We start from the raw sequence: 14,810 nt of genomic DNA, 5'->3' as shown, positions 1-14,810 counted from the left end.
TTGCCATATAAATCATCAACTTAGTATCGCATAAATAAGGTCGTCAACTTGTGAAGACCGGACATGTCAATTTTATTTGTCTAGCACAATACCTGAACACTGTAAAAACTCAAATAGCATTACATAGGGAAAATTTCACATAAAAACAACTGGGATCCTTGCTTTTCAATTTTATAGTTCATATTTCAATTTACAACCAACTAGCTCAAAAATAATAGGTTAAGATTCAACATCCAACTCTAATATGTTCTCAAAATTACTATTTAATTTTTAAAAAAGATTGTTCAAGCTTTTAAGTTAATTTTCGAATCAGTAAATGTAACTCAAATATTAGTTCAACAAACCAAATCCATTTGGATGGTGAAAACTAAATTTTTCACAAGCTTGAATATGTAGGTTTAGATTTCGAATTTAATTTTGTGAGAAATTTGGAGTGGGTATTATCTAGAATTGTTAGAAATAGTATAAGGAGGTTGTATATAAAATTTGAAGTCATTTAATGGAGATTTGGACTGATTTTGAACAATAATTGCAACTGAAAATCGTGGAAGAAGTTCGCCTACAGACGCTTGTATAAAGGTGTATAAAAATGTATAATAGTGTATAAGATGTGTTTATACACTCATATACACTATTATACAAGATTATACATAATTATACAAAAAACTGACTTCGTCTTCTTCCTTGCATTTTTTCTGAAATTTAACTCAAATCTTGCTCAAATCTACTCCAAATTTAAATTTTGAACTCCTTTTGAAATTTTCAATCAATTGGAACAACAGCCAATCCAAACAACTAACAAATTCAAAAAATCATATTTTTGAAAGCAAAGCTGAATGCCCTTCAATGGTGGAATGTTGAACCTTCAATTTTTTTACATTGCAACCAGGTGACATAGGGAAGAAGCAGTAATGGCGAACGGCCCCTTGAAGCATATGTAGAAGATGTGAGAAGAAAAGAGAGTGAAAGCAATGGTTGTGAGAATATAGATTTAACTCCATAGTTTTTAGAAGCAATGGTTATAAGAAAACATATTTTGAATTTACTAATGCTTTCAAAATATATACAATATGGGTTAGATCGGGTAAAACTTAAAAATATGAGCAACTTTTTGTTATGATGTGAAGTCAAGTGTATTTTCTTGTAATTCCTTCCATTATATAATACTGAACCTTTCAAAGGAAAGAATCGTCTGAAATAATTATTTTCCAACTGATAAGAAGAATCTACGTACAACCTTCCAAAAGCTGAGTCACGAATTATCACAAAATCTTATTGGTCCTTACTAAGGATTCCTTAGTAAAAAGGGGACCATCTTAATTAATACTAGTATATACCTTGGCAAGGGGGTTTATAATAAAGCACATGTATTAAGGATTAACTATATAACTAATTACTCTATACGTAAATACACAACTGCCAAAGGATGAATAATTGGAATGCCACTTGCAGGTCTCCTCACGTGTTAACTTTACCTCGACACATTCTAGTCACCCCCAAAAAAGTTTAGAAACAAGCTAAAGTGTAGAACGGCCCATCCCTTTAAATTGATTCGAAATAGCACGGGCTAGCCAGTTTTCGAATTGGTAATTAAAAAATAGCTACTATTTTATGATAATACGGAAAATTCCTACATAATATACTAGAGATTGATGCACTTGTGTATGAACTTTCAGCATATTAACGTACTTCTCAAGCATTGCATTCATTTATACATGTAAATTGACCCATGACCAGATAGCGTTATATATATATATATATATATATATATGAAAAGAGGTTACGGCGTTATATAGGCATCACCACCTGATCAGCTGGTATACGTTGATGATGTTGTCCATAGCGGCCGAGATGATATGATGGGATGCCCTCAGAGGCTTGATGATGTTATGAACGCATATATATACCTATGCATTGTATGACATTTATACGCATATGCATGACATTATAAAAATGAAATGATTCTCAGAGCTATGCAAACATCATGTCGAGTTTTTTACTTCATGTTTCTCTCATGTCTATTATTTACTGATTTTCATTTCTTACATACTCGGTACATTATTTGTACTGATGTCCCTTTTGCCTGGGGACGCTGCGTTTCATGCCCACAGGTCCTGATAGACAGGTCGAGAGCCCTCCAAGTAGGCTATCAGCTCAGCGGAAGATGTTGGTGCGCTCCATTTGCTTCAAAGTTGCTTGTTTGGTTAGTATGATTTAGATGTGTATTGTTTGGTATGGCGGGACTCTGTCCCGGCCTTTATGAAAATTATGTATTCTTAGAGGCTTGTAGACAGGTGTCATGTACGTAAAAGATTGTATGGTCTTGTCGACCTATGTTCAGTGTACGAGTGGTTATTTTGGTCTTATAGGCCCGTATGTCTTATGTATAAGTTAGTATCACATGTTGTATTCTACTTATCTCACGGCAGCCTTCCGGCTCAGTTATTTATGATAATATGACATGAAAAGATACGTTATGTTGATACTTGATTGAGTAAGGTACCGAATGCCCATCGCGGTCTATCGGTTTGGGTCGTAACACTAGTAAAAGAAAAAATACTTTGCTTCTTGTTTGGTCAGAGAATAAGTAAGAAAGAATAATTAGTAAAGACAATGGTAAATCTAGTAAAATTTTGAATTAAACAATTTGCTAGTACTTTTAAATTTCGAAAGGGAAATATGAAAGTGGTAAAACCATTGGAGAGGAGAACAAAGATATGAGGACTAAGACAAAAAGAAAAGCAAGCGAGGCAGATTGTCCTTTTATATATCGAAAAAGAAGTGGACAGAACTCTCTCTTCTCTATTATTTTCTCTGTAGTAATTTTTTTTTCTGGGTTTTACGTCAAGGTTAATTAATTAATTAACTATTTGAGGGTAAAATTGTCAGGAAAGTGGACCTGCAAATTGTAATTGCATCTTGTGTCAGTTCTATTCCGCTGTCACATTTCCCTATGAAACGTATGGCTATTTAATTATAGATAAATCAGAATCTAATGTCTTCTTAATCCTCCCAAAATTTTCCACCGCATTGTCTCATGTAAATTGCAAACCACCTGTTATCCCGTGAGAGCTGCAAAGGAGAATACTAAAAGGAAAGAATACTAGCGTATTTAAGATTTGAACTTCATATCATAAAATAAAATAAAAAGGCAGCACGGTGCACTAAGCTCCCGTTATGTACAAGGTCCAGGGAAGGATCAGATTACAAGGGTCTATCGTACGCAACCTTATCCTGCATTTCTGCAAAAGACTATTTTCACGACTCGAACCCGTGACCTTCTAATCACATGGCAGCAACTTTACCAGTTACAAGTTAAATATATAAATTATTACTCCTTTCGTTATCATTTATGTGATGTTTAGTGGGCGTTTGGACATAAGAATTGTAAATTTCAAAGAAGGGCTAAAAAAAATTCAAGTAAAAATGATATTTGAAATTTAGAGTTGTGTTTGGACATGAATATAGTTTTAGGGTTTTTTTGAAGTTTTGTGAGTGATCTGAGTGAAAATTTTGAAAAATAACTTTTTGGAGTTTTTAAAATTTTCAAAAAATTCCAAAATGCATCTTTAAGTAAAAATTAAAATTTTTATGAACAAATGCTAATTTCGGTAAAAAGTAAACATTTTTGAATTTTTTTTATGTCCAAACGGGCTCTTAATCTATTTAAAAAATGATGATTTTATTTTCAAAAATAATATAACATTAAGTAGGCGTTTGGACATGAATTCCAAAAAAAAAAAATCAAATTTGGAATTTCACTAAAATTTGAATTGAAGATGAAGTTGTGTTTGGTTATAATTTTTGTAAAATATTTGGATGTCTTTTTTTCAAAATTATGAAACATAATTTATACCCAACAACTTGTAAAAAATATCAAAACCACCCCAATTTGATTATCCTACTTGAAATAAACAATCAAACATGTTATTGTTTAATTGTTATCATATTTTGCTTTACTGCAATACACAGAAGATGCAAAATCAATATCACATTTTTTAACATAGTCCGCTTCCCATTGTTATTACCATTGTTATCAAACATGTAGGTTAATAATTGATGAGGTGATTTTATAAAATTTTAAAAGTATAGGGTTAATTTGTAAAATTAAAAACTAGCAAATTCTCATTTTCAAGTGAAATTGAAAAAACTGGGAAGATTTTAATAACCAAACATTATTATAAAAAAAAACGAAAAAAAAAGAAAAATTGTGTATGTCCAAACAGGCTCTAAATTCTTCATTCCTATAATTTATAGTTACATAAGTATCTGTAAATATTTTAAACCACAAGTTTTACAAAATCCTCTCTTTCTTAAACTTTAACTTAGTAACCAGTCAAACAAAATTACTTTTATGAGACGAAAAGGAATAATAACTTTAGTATTAACTCATTTGCTTTATAAAGTCATAAATTTGATATTTGACGAAATTTTAGAAGTATTTTACATATGTATTGTATTTAATACTCCTTTTATCTCAATCTATGTGACATTTCTCTCGATATTTTGACTATTGGATTGAGCCAATCTAATATACTTTCAAAAATTGATCAAATTGAGAAACAAATTGTACCACATAAATTGTGATTTCACTTTTTTTTTCTTTTAATATAATATGCAGCACTAGAAGGGCGTAACTGGTAAAGTTGTTGTTATGTGACCAGGAAATCACGGGTTCAAGTCGTAGAAATAGCCTTCTGCATTTCTGCATTTCTGCAAGGTAAAGTTGCGTACAATAGACCCTTGTGGTCCGGCGTTTTCTCTGAACCTTATGCATAACGAAAGCTTAGTGCACCGGGCTGACTTTCCTTTTATTTTATGAAACACTAGTTTCCGAGTTCACTTAGAGTTCCTCAACAAAGGCTCGATCCGTTTCTTGTGAGGGAGATCACTTCTAACCAACATGGTTTCAAAACGTCAATAGGAGTTCCATTTCCAAGAGCGCAATATTACATGCCTTTTGTAACATGATTAATAGAATGGGAAAACAACAAGGAGAGATGATAAAAATGAGTAAAAACTAAAAAGTCTCAAGATTACTATCGTCGTTAATCCTTAGCCATAAGTGACCCCGTAACCGATGCCTTTGCATTTATCATTCTCCATTTTGGCAATTGCACTCTTCTTTCTTGCTCTTATCATTTCATTCATGACCAACCCCCACCCACAACACACCACCTTCGAAATTTAAACCAAGTTTCCATATAAATAGACTCGTGTCCGTTGAAATTTCAATATTACCAGACTGCCCATCATTCCTCAAACAGGTCATGCTTTGCAAGATTTCATGCATGTGACAACACTATGTCTTATTTGGTAAATAGTAAAACATCCTCAATAGAGCATTTTGGTTCACCTTATTAGGATTATAAAATTTTGGCACTCTGTCCAACAACTATTGCCTCTGTACAAATCCAAATTTATGTTGTTGTTTTGTTCTTGCTCTTGTTCCTTCCCCCATTCTCTCAGCCATCCCTCTTTTCCCTTTACACTGCATTTTTACTGACCAGAGGCTTAGTGAAAAGATCAGAGATAGAATTAAAGAAGCAAATCTAATTTTCTTTGTTTTGGGTGTCTGAGGTAAAGATTCAGTATTTGATCGGTCAGAGTAAAAAAAAAAAAAAAAAAAAAGAGTATCAGGAAGAGTACTTTTTAGTTTTTTTAATTATTCTTTTTGGTCTGAAATTGCTGTGTCAGTCATTGGAGTACAACACACATGGAACATGGTTGATAAATCAAGAAAGGAGAAAAAAGGTTAAAGTGAGGCTTAGCTTTGCTTTGCTCTCTTTTGAGTTGTTGATTTTAGTTTTGTTTGGAAGACAATAACAGAAAGATCAAAAAAATGGGTTGCTGGTATTCAAGATTAGAGAGAGAAGAGTTGGTTTCGAGATGCAAAGCTCGAAAGAGGTACATGAAACAGTTAGTGAAATCAAGACAAGCTTTTTCTGCTTCTCACTCTATGTACTTACGTTCACTTCGAAACACTGGCTCTGCTTTGCTTCAGTTCGCTACCGGAGAAACGGATCTCCACCCGCAAAACCACCACCTTCCTCCACTTCCGCCGTCACCACCACAACCGCGACGACTCGCCACCCCACCACCGCCGCCGCCGCCACCAATGAGCCCCACATCCTGGACTACCTCCACCACCACATCATCCGCACTCCCACCACCCCCTCCTCCGCCACCTCCACCGCCGCCGTCAAACTGGGATTTCTGGGACCCATTTGTTCCGCCTCCGTCATCTTCGAGGTCAGTGACGGAGGAGGAATGGGAGGAGACAACTGTTACGTCCGAGGTGGCGGTAACCACCACGGTCGGGGCGGCGAGCGTGGCGGCTCCGCCGTCAGTGGTAAGTCAGTTTTCTAAAGAGACCACAACTACGAGTGAGCTGGCGGTGGTGGTCTCTACGAAGGGTAAAGACTTGGTGGGAATCATAAAAGAGCTGGATGAGTACTTTTTGAATGCGGCAGATGCAGGTGGTCAACTCTCATTGCTTTTGGAAGTTCCCAGTTGTGCTTTCTCCGACCAAAGATCTTCAGGTATGTAACGTTTTAATTGCATGTGGATATGCACATGTACACATAAAAAAGCACATGGTACAACATGTTAAAGCACTATGTAATTGTGGTTTAAATTGTAGAGAAGTTGAGTCCATTTTCATGGACATTTGGAGGAAGTTCAAGATGGAATGGAATTGGAAGATTTTGTGATGATCCAATGAACAAAACTAGCAATGCGGTAAATGGTGCCAAAGCTTCCCATTGTTCTACAGTGGAGAGATTATATGCTTGGGAGAAGAAACTCTACCTAGAGGTCAAGGTAAACAACACCTAAATTTCCGTCTTCTTTATACAAAATTTCAGGGTCCTAGGTCACGGTTCGAGCCATCATCCAATCAGCCACTGGTACTTGTACCAGGATAGACGGCCTACGTCACACCCTTGGGATGCGACTCTTCCCAGACCCTGTGGGAATGCGGGATGCTTTGGATACCGAACTATTTTTTTAATTACCTAATTATAGATTGTGTTGTTTTACATATATTTTATTTAGTGGTTGCATTTTATGTTCTGATGCTATAATTTGGTTGTGATTGTAGCATGCTGAGGCATTGAAATTGGAGCATGAGAAAAGGGCAGCTCACGCGAGGAAGCTAGAGATGAAGAGGGCCGATTACGTGAAGACAGAGAAAGCGAAGAAGGAAGTAGAGAAGTTGGAATCACAAATGATGGTTGCATCCCAAGCTATTGAGACCACATCAGCTGAAATCATCAAATTAAGGGAGTCAGAGCTCTATCCTCAACTTGTTGATCTGGTCAAAGGGTTAGTCCTCCTCAACCCCTTTTGTCTCTGTAGAAAAATTGAAAGTAAATTTCTTTTATATTATCAGATCATTTAAAAGATAATTATATCTAACTGTTCCATGAGAAGTTGAATTAGCATATTAGAATGTAAGGCACATTTGATATTAAAATACCTTTAAATTATCAAGTGAAGTTAAAATTCCATCCTTCCTTCAATATTGTCCCAAATATCTTGTTTATTTTTCTTTACTTAAAACAAATGTTTTTTTTCCCTAAGAAGTACGTAGCAGATAGATCTTTTATTACAAGAAGTAGCAAATTACAGGAGGGCTGTCTCGTCTCGTGCCTGTCATAGCTCAGTGAATAAGTGAGTAAAGAGATTTTTTTTTTTGGGGGGGGGGGGGGGGGGAGTGGTTTGTCAAAGTCAGCTCTAGGAATTTGTACAGAGATATTTCTGAAAAGCAACGCTTTTGACTCCTTTAACTGATTCGGTCCATGTCTTTGATTTGTCTTTTTACCACCTAAAAATATACGAAAGCAGCATATAACAGTGTGCTTTACTGTAATAAAAAAAGCGTGAAGAGACTGGGAACCCAACTTCAATCAATTCTTTTTTCTCCTATTTAGTTTTTATTTCTTTCAATTCAAAGCACTTGGTATTCAAGATTAAATTTTTCTTGAGTGTGGAACCAAAATATGGTTTATTTTTACTAAAAATACTCAAATAAGTGTAAAAAAAAAAAGTTACCAAAGTATATATAACGCCACTAATAGTGGCGTTATACTGACAAACTTACATAGCGCCATTAATAGTGGCGCTATATGCCTTATACCCTGACCCCACCAATAATGTCTGGTTTCAATAATTTAAATGTGTATAAAGCCACTTTTTGTGGCGCTATATACAAAAAAAAAATAACCCGGCTAGCCATTTTCTATATAAACATCGTAGAATCGCCCCAACTTCATTCAAAATTTTTTTTAACTCTTGTTGGTTTCTATTGTTGTTAAATTCTCCAGCATTTTTTCATTATGTCTGAAGAACGTAGAATAAGAGTATCATTATATTGGGGGGTGAGGTTGTGATGGAGAATAACTCTGTGGGCTACAGTTTACCTGCTAAGTGTAATGTTAAATTGCCACTTTCAATGGAGTACGAAACATTGATATCGTTGTTATGCAAAAAAATGAGTGTGAGAAAACGTTCAGTGATACTCAAAGTAACCGGAAGATATCCGTATTCCGTTACGCCGCAAGGGGTTGCTTTTTACTCAGAGTTTAACATCGACGATGATGACACTTTGAGTGATTTGTGTTACTATACCAAAAACTATAAAACGAAATGAGAACTAAAAAAAAGTAACTGTCATATTCGACTAAATATTGTTGTTAATGTACAAAAAAATATTATTTACACCAAAAAAACAAAAATATGGAAGACCGAATCAATGTGTCCCGCATCCGGTGTGTCTCAAAGTAGCCGTTGGCCTGAGGCGCATCCCCTGCCGCCCGGGTACGCTATCAGGATCATCATCATCAAGTCGTCTCCTTATGGCCGGATGCGGCACAGGATGACATGTATCGGTGGTGCTGTCAGGTCCAGTAGAAGGCTACATAATAATATCAAACTTAGTATAGAAAACTACATAACAATTCACAAAAATTTATATTGTCTTACCATAATCGTGTCTGGATCCTGAATGTAGTCATCTGTCGCAGCATCGCATGAAGCCTAAAAAAGTAAATTAATAAAGTTAAAACAAAATAAATAAGTTATAGTAAAAACAGTAATAAAATTAATACTAATAAACTCATACCTGCGCATGTGATGAGCTGCCATAACTCAGTCGGTGCCCACTATCAAAATCTCGGATCGGTCGAGACTCATCAGTGGTAGACGGGCCAGGGAAATATCTACCCAACTCCACTCCTTGAAAATCCGAGCCCATGATCAAGAATTGACCCGATGGGGTCACTTGCGACGTCCCTGGAGTGTCATAAATGCCAAGGCTGTAAGACGGCATGTCGGTCTCATGCATGCCACCTCCCATATCAGCAGCAACATCATCAGCAGGAGCCTCAAAGCCCCCTTGCTGGGGACCTCCTCTCCGCCCACGACCGCGTCGTCCAACACCAGCAGGTCGTCGTGGAGCAGCAGCAGCTCGTCGGCCACCACCCCGTGGCATACCACGACCTCGCTGGTATGTGGCTGGGTCAACATAATCTGGCTGGTGTGCCAAACGCTGATCCGATCGGCCTCGCTGCAGTGTCTGGGCAGCCACATCCATTAAGCGACGACTATAGTCCTGCATGATCACAGGGTCGTGGACATAACTCTGCATCTGCTGCCCCATACGATATACGGTATGCAATCCAATCGCCTGCACAAAAGTTTTTAATATAAACTACGTATTTGACTAGAAATTACTATTAAAGTAATTGATAATAACAGAAAACATACCAGAGCCTCATGTCTCCCGGCGTATGAGACGTATCGACCATCTACCTGATGAACTGGGTTCCCGATAAAAAGTCGGGAAACAGTGCGGTACCATGCCATATAAACTTCGATAGGAAAGTGTTGCGGAGCTGGGGTCAAGTCCCCTCGGCTGTCCCAAATACCCAACTGCGCTGTCAGCCACTCAATAAATGTGTCGTCCACTCTCATCCTATCATCCCTCTCATAATGTAAAGGATCCCATGCAGGCTGAGTCGGTATAGACTGCGGAAATCCAAACTGACGAAATACTCGCTCTGAGGCATGATGCTCAACAATATCGAGGCACGTGAGAGGGGCGGAAGCCCTCCAAATATGGCGACCGTGCGTGCAATACGCTGGCAGGGTACCTATCAGCTCTTCGTTGTACGGCGTCCAGATGAACTATCAAATAATAACACAAACCGTTAGTTTGCGCAACACCTAGTTAAAAATTAATTGGTAAGTTTAGTTAGATATTCACCTGTGCATCCTCCAGAAAATCCAACACATCCCTACAGAAGGGGAGATTATGATGGCCATGATACTCTCGTGCAAGTCTACGACGCAATACCCACCTACAAGCTAGAGGGAGATCAGGAATATGTACATTAGCCGGTAGCTGTGGTAGAGGTGGCCGAAGTTGCAGAAATCGCTCCCACACCCAAACCTAAAACAGAAAGTTGACGTAAAGATTAACTCTAACTAGGTAGAATTGGAACTAAACGACAAATTATTTGAATAAGTTGTCACCTGTAGAAGTGGCAGAAAGCCAGAAACGTCTCTCTGTGTGCCCATGGATGCCCGGCACATCTGCCTGTACAAAAAAGATAGGACAGCACCACCCCAGCTGTAGCTGACTGTATCATCAAAGTCCGCAATATGATGCAGAAAACGAAGGCTCACTAGGTTCCCCGAAGTGTTCGGGAACAAGACCCCCCAAATAGAATGGAGCAACAATAGCCTCGTATATTGCTCCACATCCACCTCCGCTGAGTCGTCGGTGATAGTATCGTGGATCTGCACCAAGTGGTCTCTAATGGGGACCAACTGCATACGACTACTCCCAATTGCTACATCTGGGTCCTCGGACCTGAAGCCCGTGAGCCTGTGCAGCATATCCATATATGCAGCCCGGTTAAAATATCTCATGTTCCCAGGCAGTAAAACTGGCAAGCCATCGGTGGACAGGCCATATAAAATCTCGACGTCCTGGAGTGTGATGGTGGCTTCGCCGATGGGCAGATGGAAAGTGTGCGTCTCCGGTCGCCACCGCTCAATCAACGCCGTGATCAAAGCATAGTCGAGCTGTATCCAGCCAATGCTAATGATCCTATATAATCCCATCTCCTCCAGGTGATGGACCACACGGGGATGTAGAACACGGGGAGGAGTCAAAAACTCCCACAATAAATCCACTCTCCTGCCCCGAAAAGTCTGCGTAAGCAACTCTCCCCCCATATATGCTCGGATCTATGCTGGGGCTGTAGGGGTAGTAGCTCCGACGTCCGAGGGCCGGGATGTATAGGTGCACCATGTCGTCAACTGCAAATTCATAATTTTTAATAACTATCATTAAAATTTATGTGTGTTTTTTATAATTTAAATTCATATTTTTTAACAACTTAATTGTAAAAATTATATATATACTTATGGGTTTCGTGCTAGATTTTCTGAAGCTCAGTGATACCAAACTATCATTAATAATTTTATGTTTTTTTAATAATTTTTATTCATATTTTTTAATAACTAAATTGTAAAAATAATATATATATATATATATATTTATAATTATGGGTTTCGTGCTAGATTTTCTGAGGCCCAGTGGTACCAAACTATCATTAATAATTTTATGTTTTTTTAATAATTTTTATTCATATTTTTTAATAACTTAATTGTAAAAATTATATATATATATATATATATATATATATATATATATATATATTTATAATTATGGGTTTCGTGCTAGATTTTCTGAGGCCCAGTGGTACCAAACTATCATTAATAATTTTATGTTTTTTTAATAATTTTTATTCATATTTTTTAATAACTTAATTGTAAAAATTATATATATATATATATATATATATATATATGGGTTTCATGCTAGATTTTCTGAGGCCCAGTGGTACCAAACTATCATTAATAATTTTATGTTTTTTTAATAATTTTTATTCATATTTATTTAATAACTAAATTGTAAAAATAATATATATATATATATATATATATATATATATGGGTTTCGTGCTAGAATATAAGATAATTAAACAATTACTACACAATACTACGCTACAAGGCTCTACATTTTACTACGCTAAAGGGGTCTACGTTTTACTACGCTAATAAAGTATACATTTTACTACGCTAAAAAATAATCTAAACTAAACGGCATAAAAACACATAAATATACATGAGGATATTAACAAACACATTTTTAGACTAATTTACATATTTTTATACAACACTAAAATTAAATCCGGATAAAATTTAACATGCTAGTTTCGGAAAAAATAAACACAAACCGAATAGAACACATACAAATCAAGTAATATGCATTGTTATAAAAGTTTCAACTTAAAATAAATCGAAATACCTCGATTTAGAATTTTTGAAATGTAGATAGATCGAAATTTTGACTCCGGAAGAGTGAATCCACAATAACACGAAGCTCTACTCGACAGTGGGACCACAAATATTAAACTTTTATGTGACGGGGGACCCAAAAATTTTTTTTTTTTTTAAAATGGGGGCAGAATCGGTGTGGGGGGGGGGACCAGAAGTGAAAATGAGGGAGATGGAAGTCGGAGATGGAACGAAGAAGAAGAAGAGGGGGGATTTGTATTAAGGGGTATAGCGCCACTATGTCTTCAGGTATAAGGCATATAGCGCCACTATTAATGGCGCTATGTAAGTTTGTCAGTATAACGCCACTAATAGTGGCGCTATACAGTAACGGTACAGTTAACGTTACTGTATAGCGCCACTATTAGTGGCGTTATATATACTTTGGTAACTTTTCTTTTTTTACACTTATTTGAGTATTTTTAGTAAAAATAAACCATATTTTGGTTCCGCACTCAATTTTTCTTAGGAGTGAGGCTGCCCTTTCAATCCCTAGGACAGATTTGACTATTTCAAGATTTTCATCATTCCAAGTTATGTCACTGGATCACCTATATTAGCCAATGGTTAAGAGTTAGTAGTATTAATTGGGTCATAATTCCTAAGTACCTTTTGCTTTTTAATTTCAAGATCAGGGGAAGTAGTCTTTAATTATCTATTTATTTTTTGGGGTAGTACTCTTTAGTGGGACTTTCATTTACTAAGAGTTCCCTTTCAAATTTTTAAAGTGGTCTACAGTTGACTGAAATTTAGGTTATCCTCCCTTTTCTTTTCCTTTTACTTTTTGGGTGGTGGGGGTGTTCAAATAGAAGTTAATAGCAAGACTTTTTCCTACTGCCTTCTGTTGCATAATGAACACTAGCAATATTAATAGCAAGACTTTGGCATTGGGATAAAGTTACGAGAATCAATTTCGCTCCTTTCTATCTCACGGGACAATGTTATCTTTGGCCGAATAAATTAATGTACAAATTAGTGCCTTGTGAGGAAGGATGGGTTAATTCTGTCACATTTTAGGGAAACCATTTTTCGAGCTTCATCAAAAAGGAAAATATCGCAAAAATCCTTTAAACTTTACCTTCTCTGTTTTGTCTTCCCTCTCCTTATTGTTTGTGGTTTGCAGATTGATGTATTTGTGGAGAAGCATGTACGAGTGTCATCACGTTCAAACACACATAGTTCAGCAGCTGAAGTATCTCAATACCGTGCCATCAACTTATCCTACCTCTGAGATTCATCGACAATCAACACTACAACTTGAACTTGAACTGGAACAATGGCACCTATCATTTTGCAACCTAGTGAAATCTCACAGGGAGTATATTCAGTCCCTTACCGGCTGGCTCCGTCTTAGCCTCTTCCAACTTGGCAATAATCCAGTACAGAAGACCAGCCAGGACAGTGCAGTTTATTCCCTTTGTGAAGAGTGGCATCTTGCAGTTAACAATGCTCCGGATAAAGTAGCGTCAGAAGGAATCAACAGTCTACTAACTGTTATCCATGCCATTGTGGTGCAGCAAGCAGAAGAGCTCAAGCAAAAGAAGAAATCAGAGATGGCATTCAAAGAGCTTGAAAAGAAGGCTTCCGAGCTTCGGTCATTAGAGTCCAAGTATGGCCCGTATTCTATACCCGACTCCTCTAGCAGTACGAGGAGCAAGAACCCTGTGACCGAGAAACGAGCTAAAGTGGAGGTGCTAAGAGCGAAAGCTGAGGACGAGAAGGCCAAGTATGATAAAGCAGTGAATGTAACAAGGGCAATGACATTGAACAATCTACAGATGGGTTTGCCTCATGTTTTTCAGGCTGTGACGGGTTTTGCCAATGTGTGGACACATGCATTTGAGTCCGTATATAATCAAGCTAAAAATACTGATCAGGTGCATGATTTGAAGAGGATTTTACCTTGAGATACAGATCAGCTTCCTTGTGGTCCGGGCAGCGTGCAGAAAAAATGTATATATGTGTTCTTGAAACTGTTTTCCTCCTGCAGCCTAGAGGGTTTCTTAATATGTGCTATAATTTATTGGGAAACTCATGAATGCAGATTTTCTTGAGAGTGAGCAAAAGAGATGATTCTGGTTTAAGCAATCTCTGCAGTGTAAGTATGGCTGCCGATGGAGGTAGATGATATAGGTTGCTAGCCTTTGGCATTAGAGGATGCTAGGATTTTTGAAGTATGTTTTTGCTTAGCTCAGGAAACAGTTACTGTGTTCCATTTTTCCTTTTGGATTGGATGTTGGGGAAAGTAGTTTTGCGAAAATTGCATTTATATGTATTTCTTTGTTGCTTTCAATCGTGTACTCACTGGTTTACTACTTGCTTTTTAGTCTTGAACAAGTGTGAGGCCTGGTAATTTCTAGGCTTGAATTTTCCCTTTACCGCAGGTCTTTGGCCAGCGT

General features: G+C 37.1%; 2 protein-coding genes across 2 annotated transcripts; one reads left to right on the top strand and one right to left on the bottom strand.

The window, feature by feature from the left end:
* The first annotated feature begins 5,151 nt into the window (after window positions 1-5,151).
* Window positions 5,152-14,704, top strand: LOC104243329 (protein ALTERED PHOSPHATE STARVATION RESPONSE 1). Its single transcript, XM_009798506.2, has 4 exons — window positions 5,152-6,542; window positions 6,644-6,822; window positions 7,103-7,326; window positions 13,535-14,704. The coding sequence occupies exons 1-4, from the start codon at window positions 5,843-5,845 to the stop codon at window positions 14,316-14,318; spliced, it is 1,887 nt and encodes a 628-aa protein (XP_009796808.1). The 5' UTR covers window positions 5,152-5,842; the 3' UTR covers window positions 14,319-14,704.
* Window positions 8,658-10,104, bottom strand: LOC138886511 (uncharacterized). Its single transcript, XM_070168000.1, has 4 exons — window positions 9,769-10,104; window positions 9,125-9,688; window positions 8,986-9,039; window positions 8,658-8,917 (listed from the first exon to the last, which is right to left on the bottom strand). Exons 1-4 carry the CDS (start codon window positions 9,973-9,975, stop codon window positions 8,753-8,755), a joined length of 990 nt encoding a protein of 329 aa, XP_070024101.1. The 5' UTR covers window positions 9,976-10,104; the 3' UTR covers window positions 8,658-8,752.
* Window positions 14,705-14,810: the final 106 nt, after the last annotated feature.

Source organism: Nicotiana sylvestris, chromosome 2 (genome assembly GCF_000393655.2).
Source record: "Nicotiana sylvestris chromosome 2, ASM39365v2, whole genome shotgun sequence".
NCBI lineage: Eukaryota > Viridiplantae > Streptophyta > Magnoliopsida > Solanales > Solanaceae > Nicotiana > Nicotiana sylvestris.
Note: the sequence above shows the minus strand (reverse complement) of the source record. Positions and strands in the feature narration are given on the sequence as shown.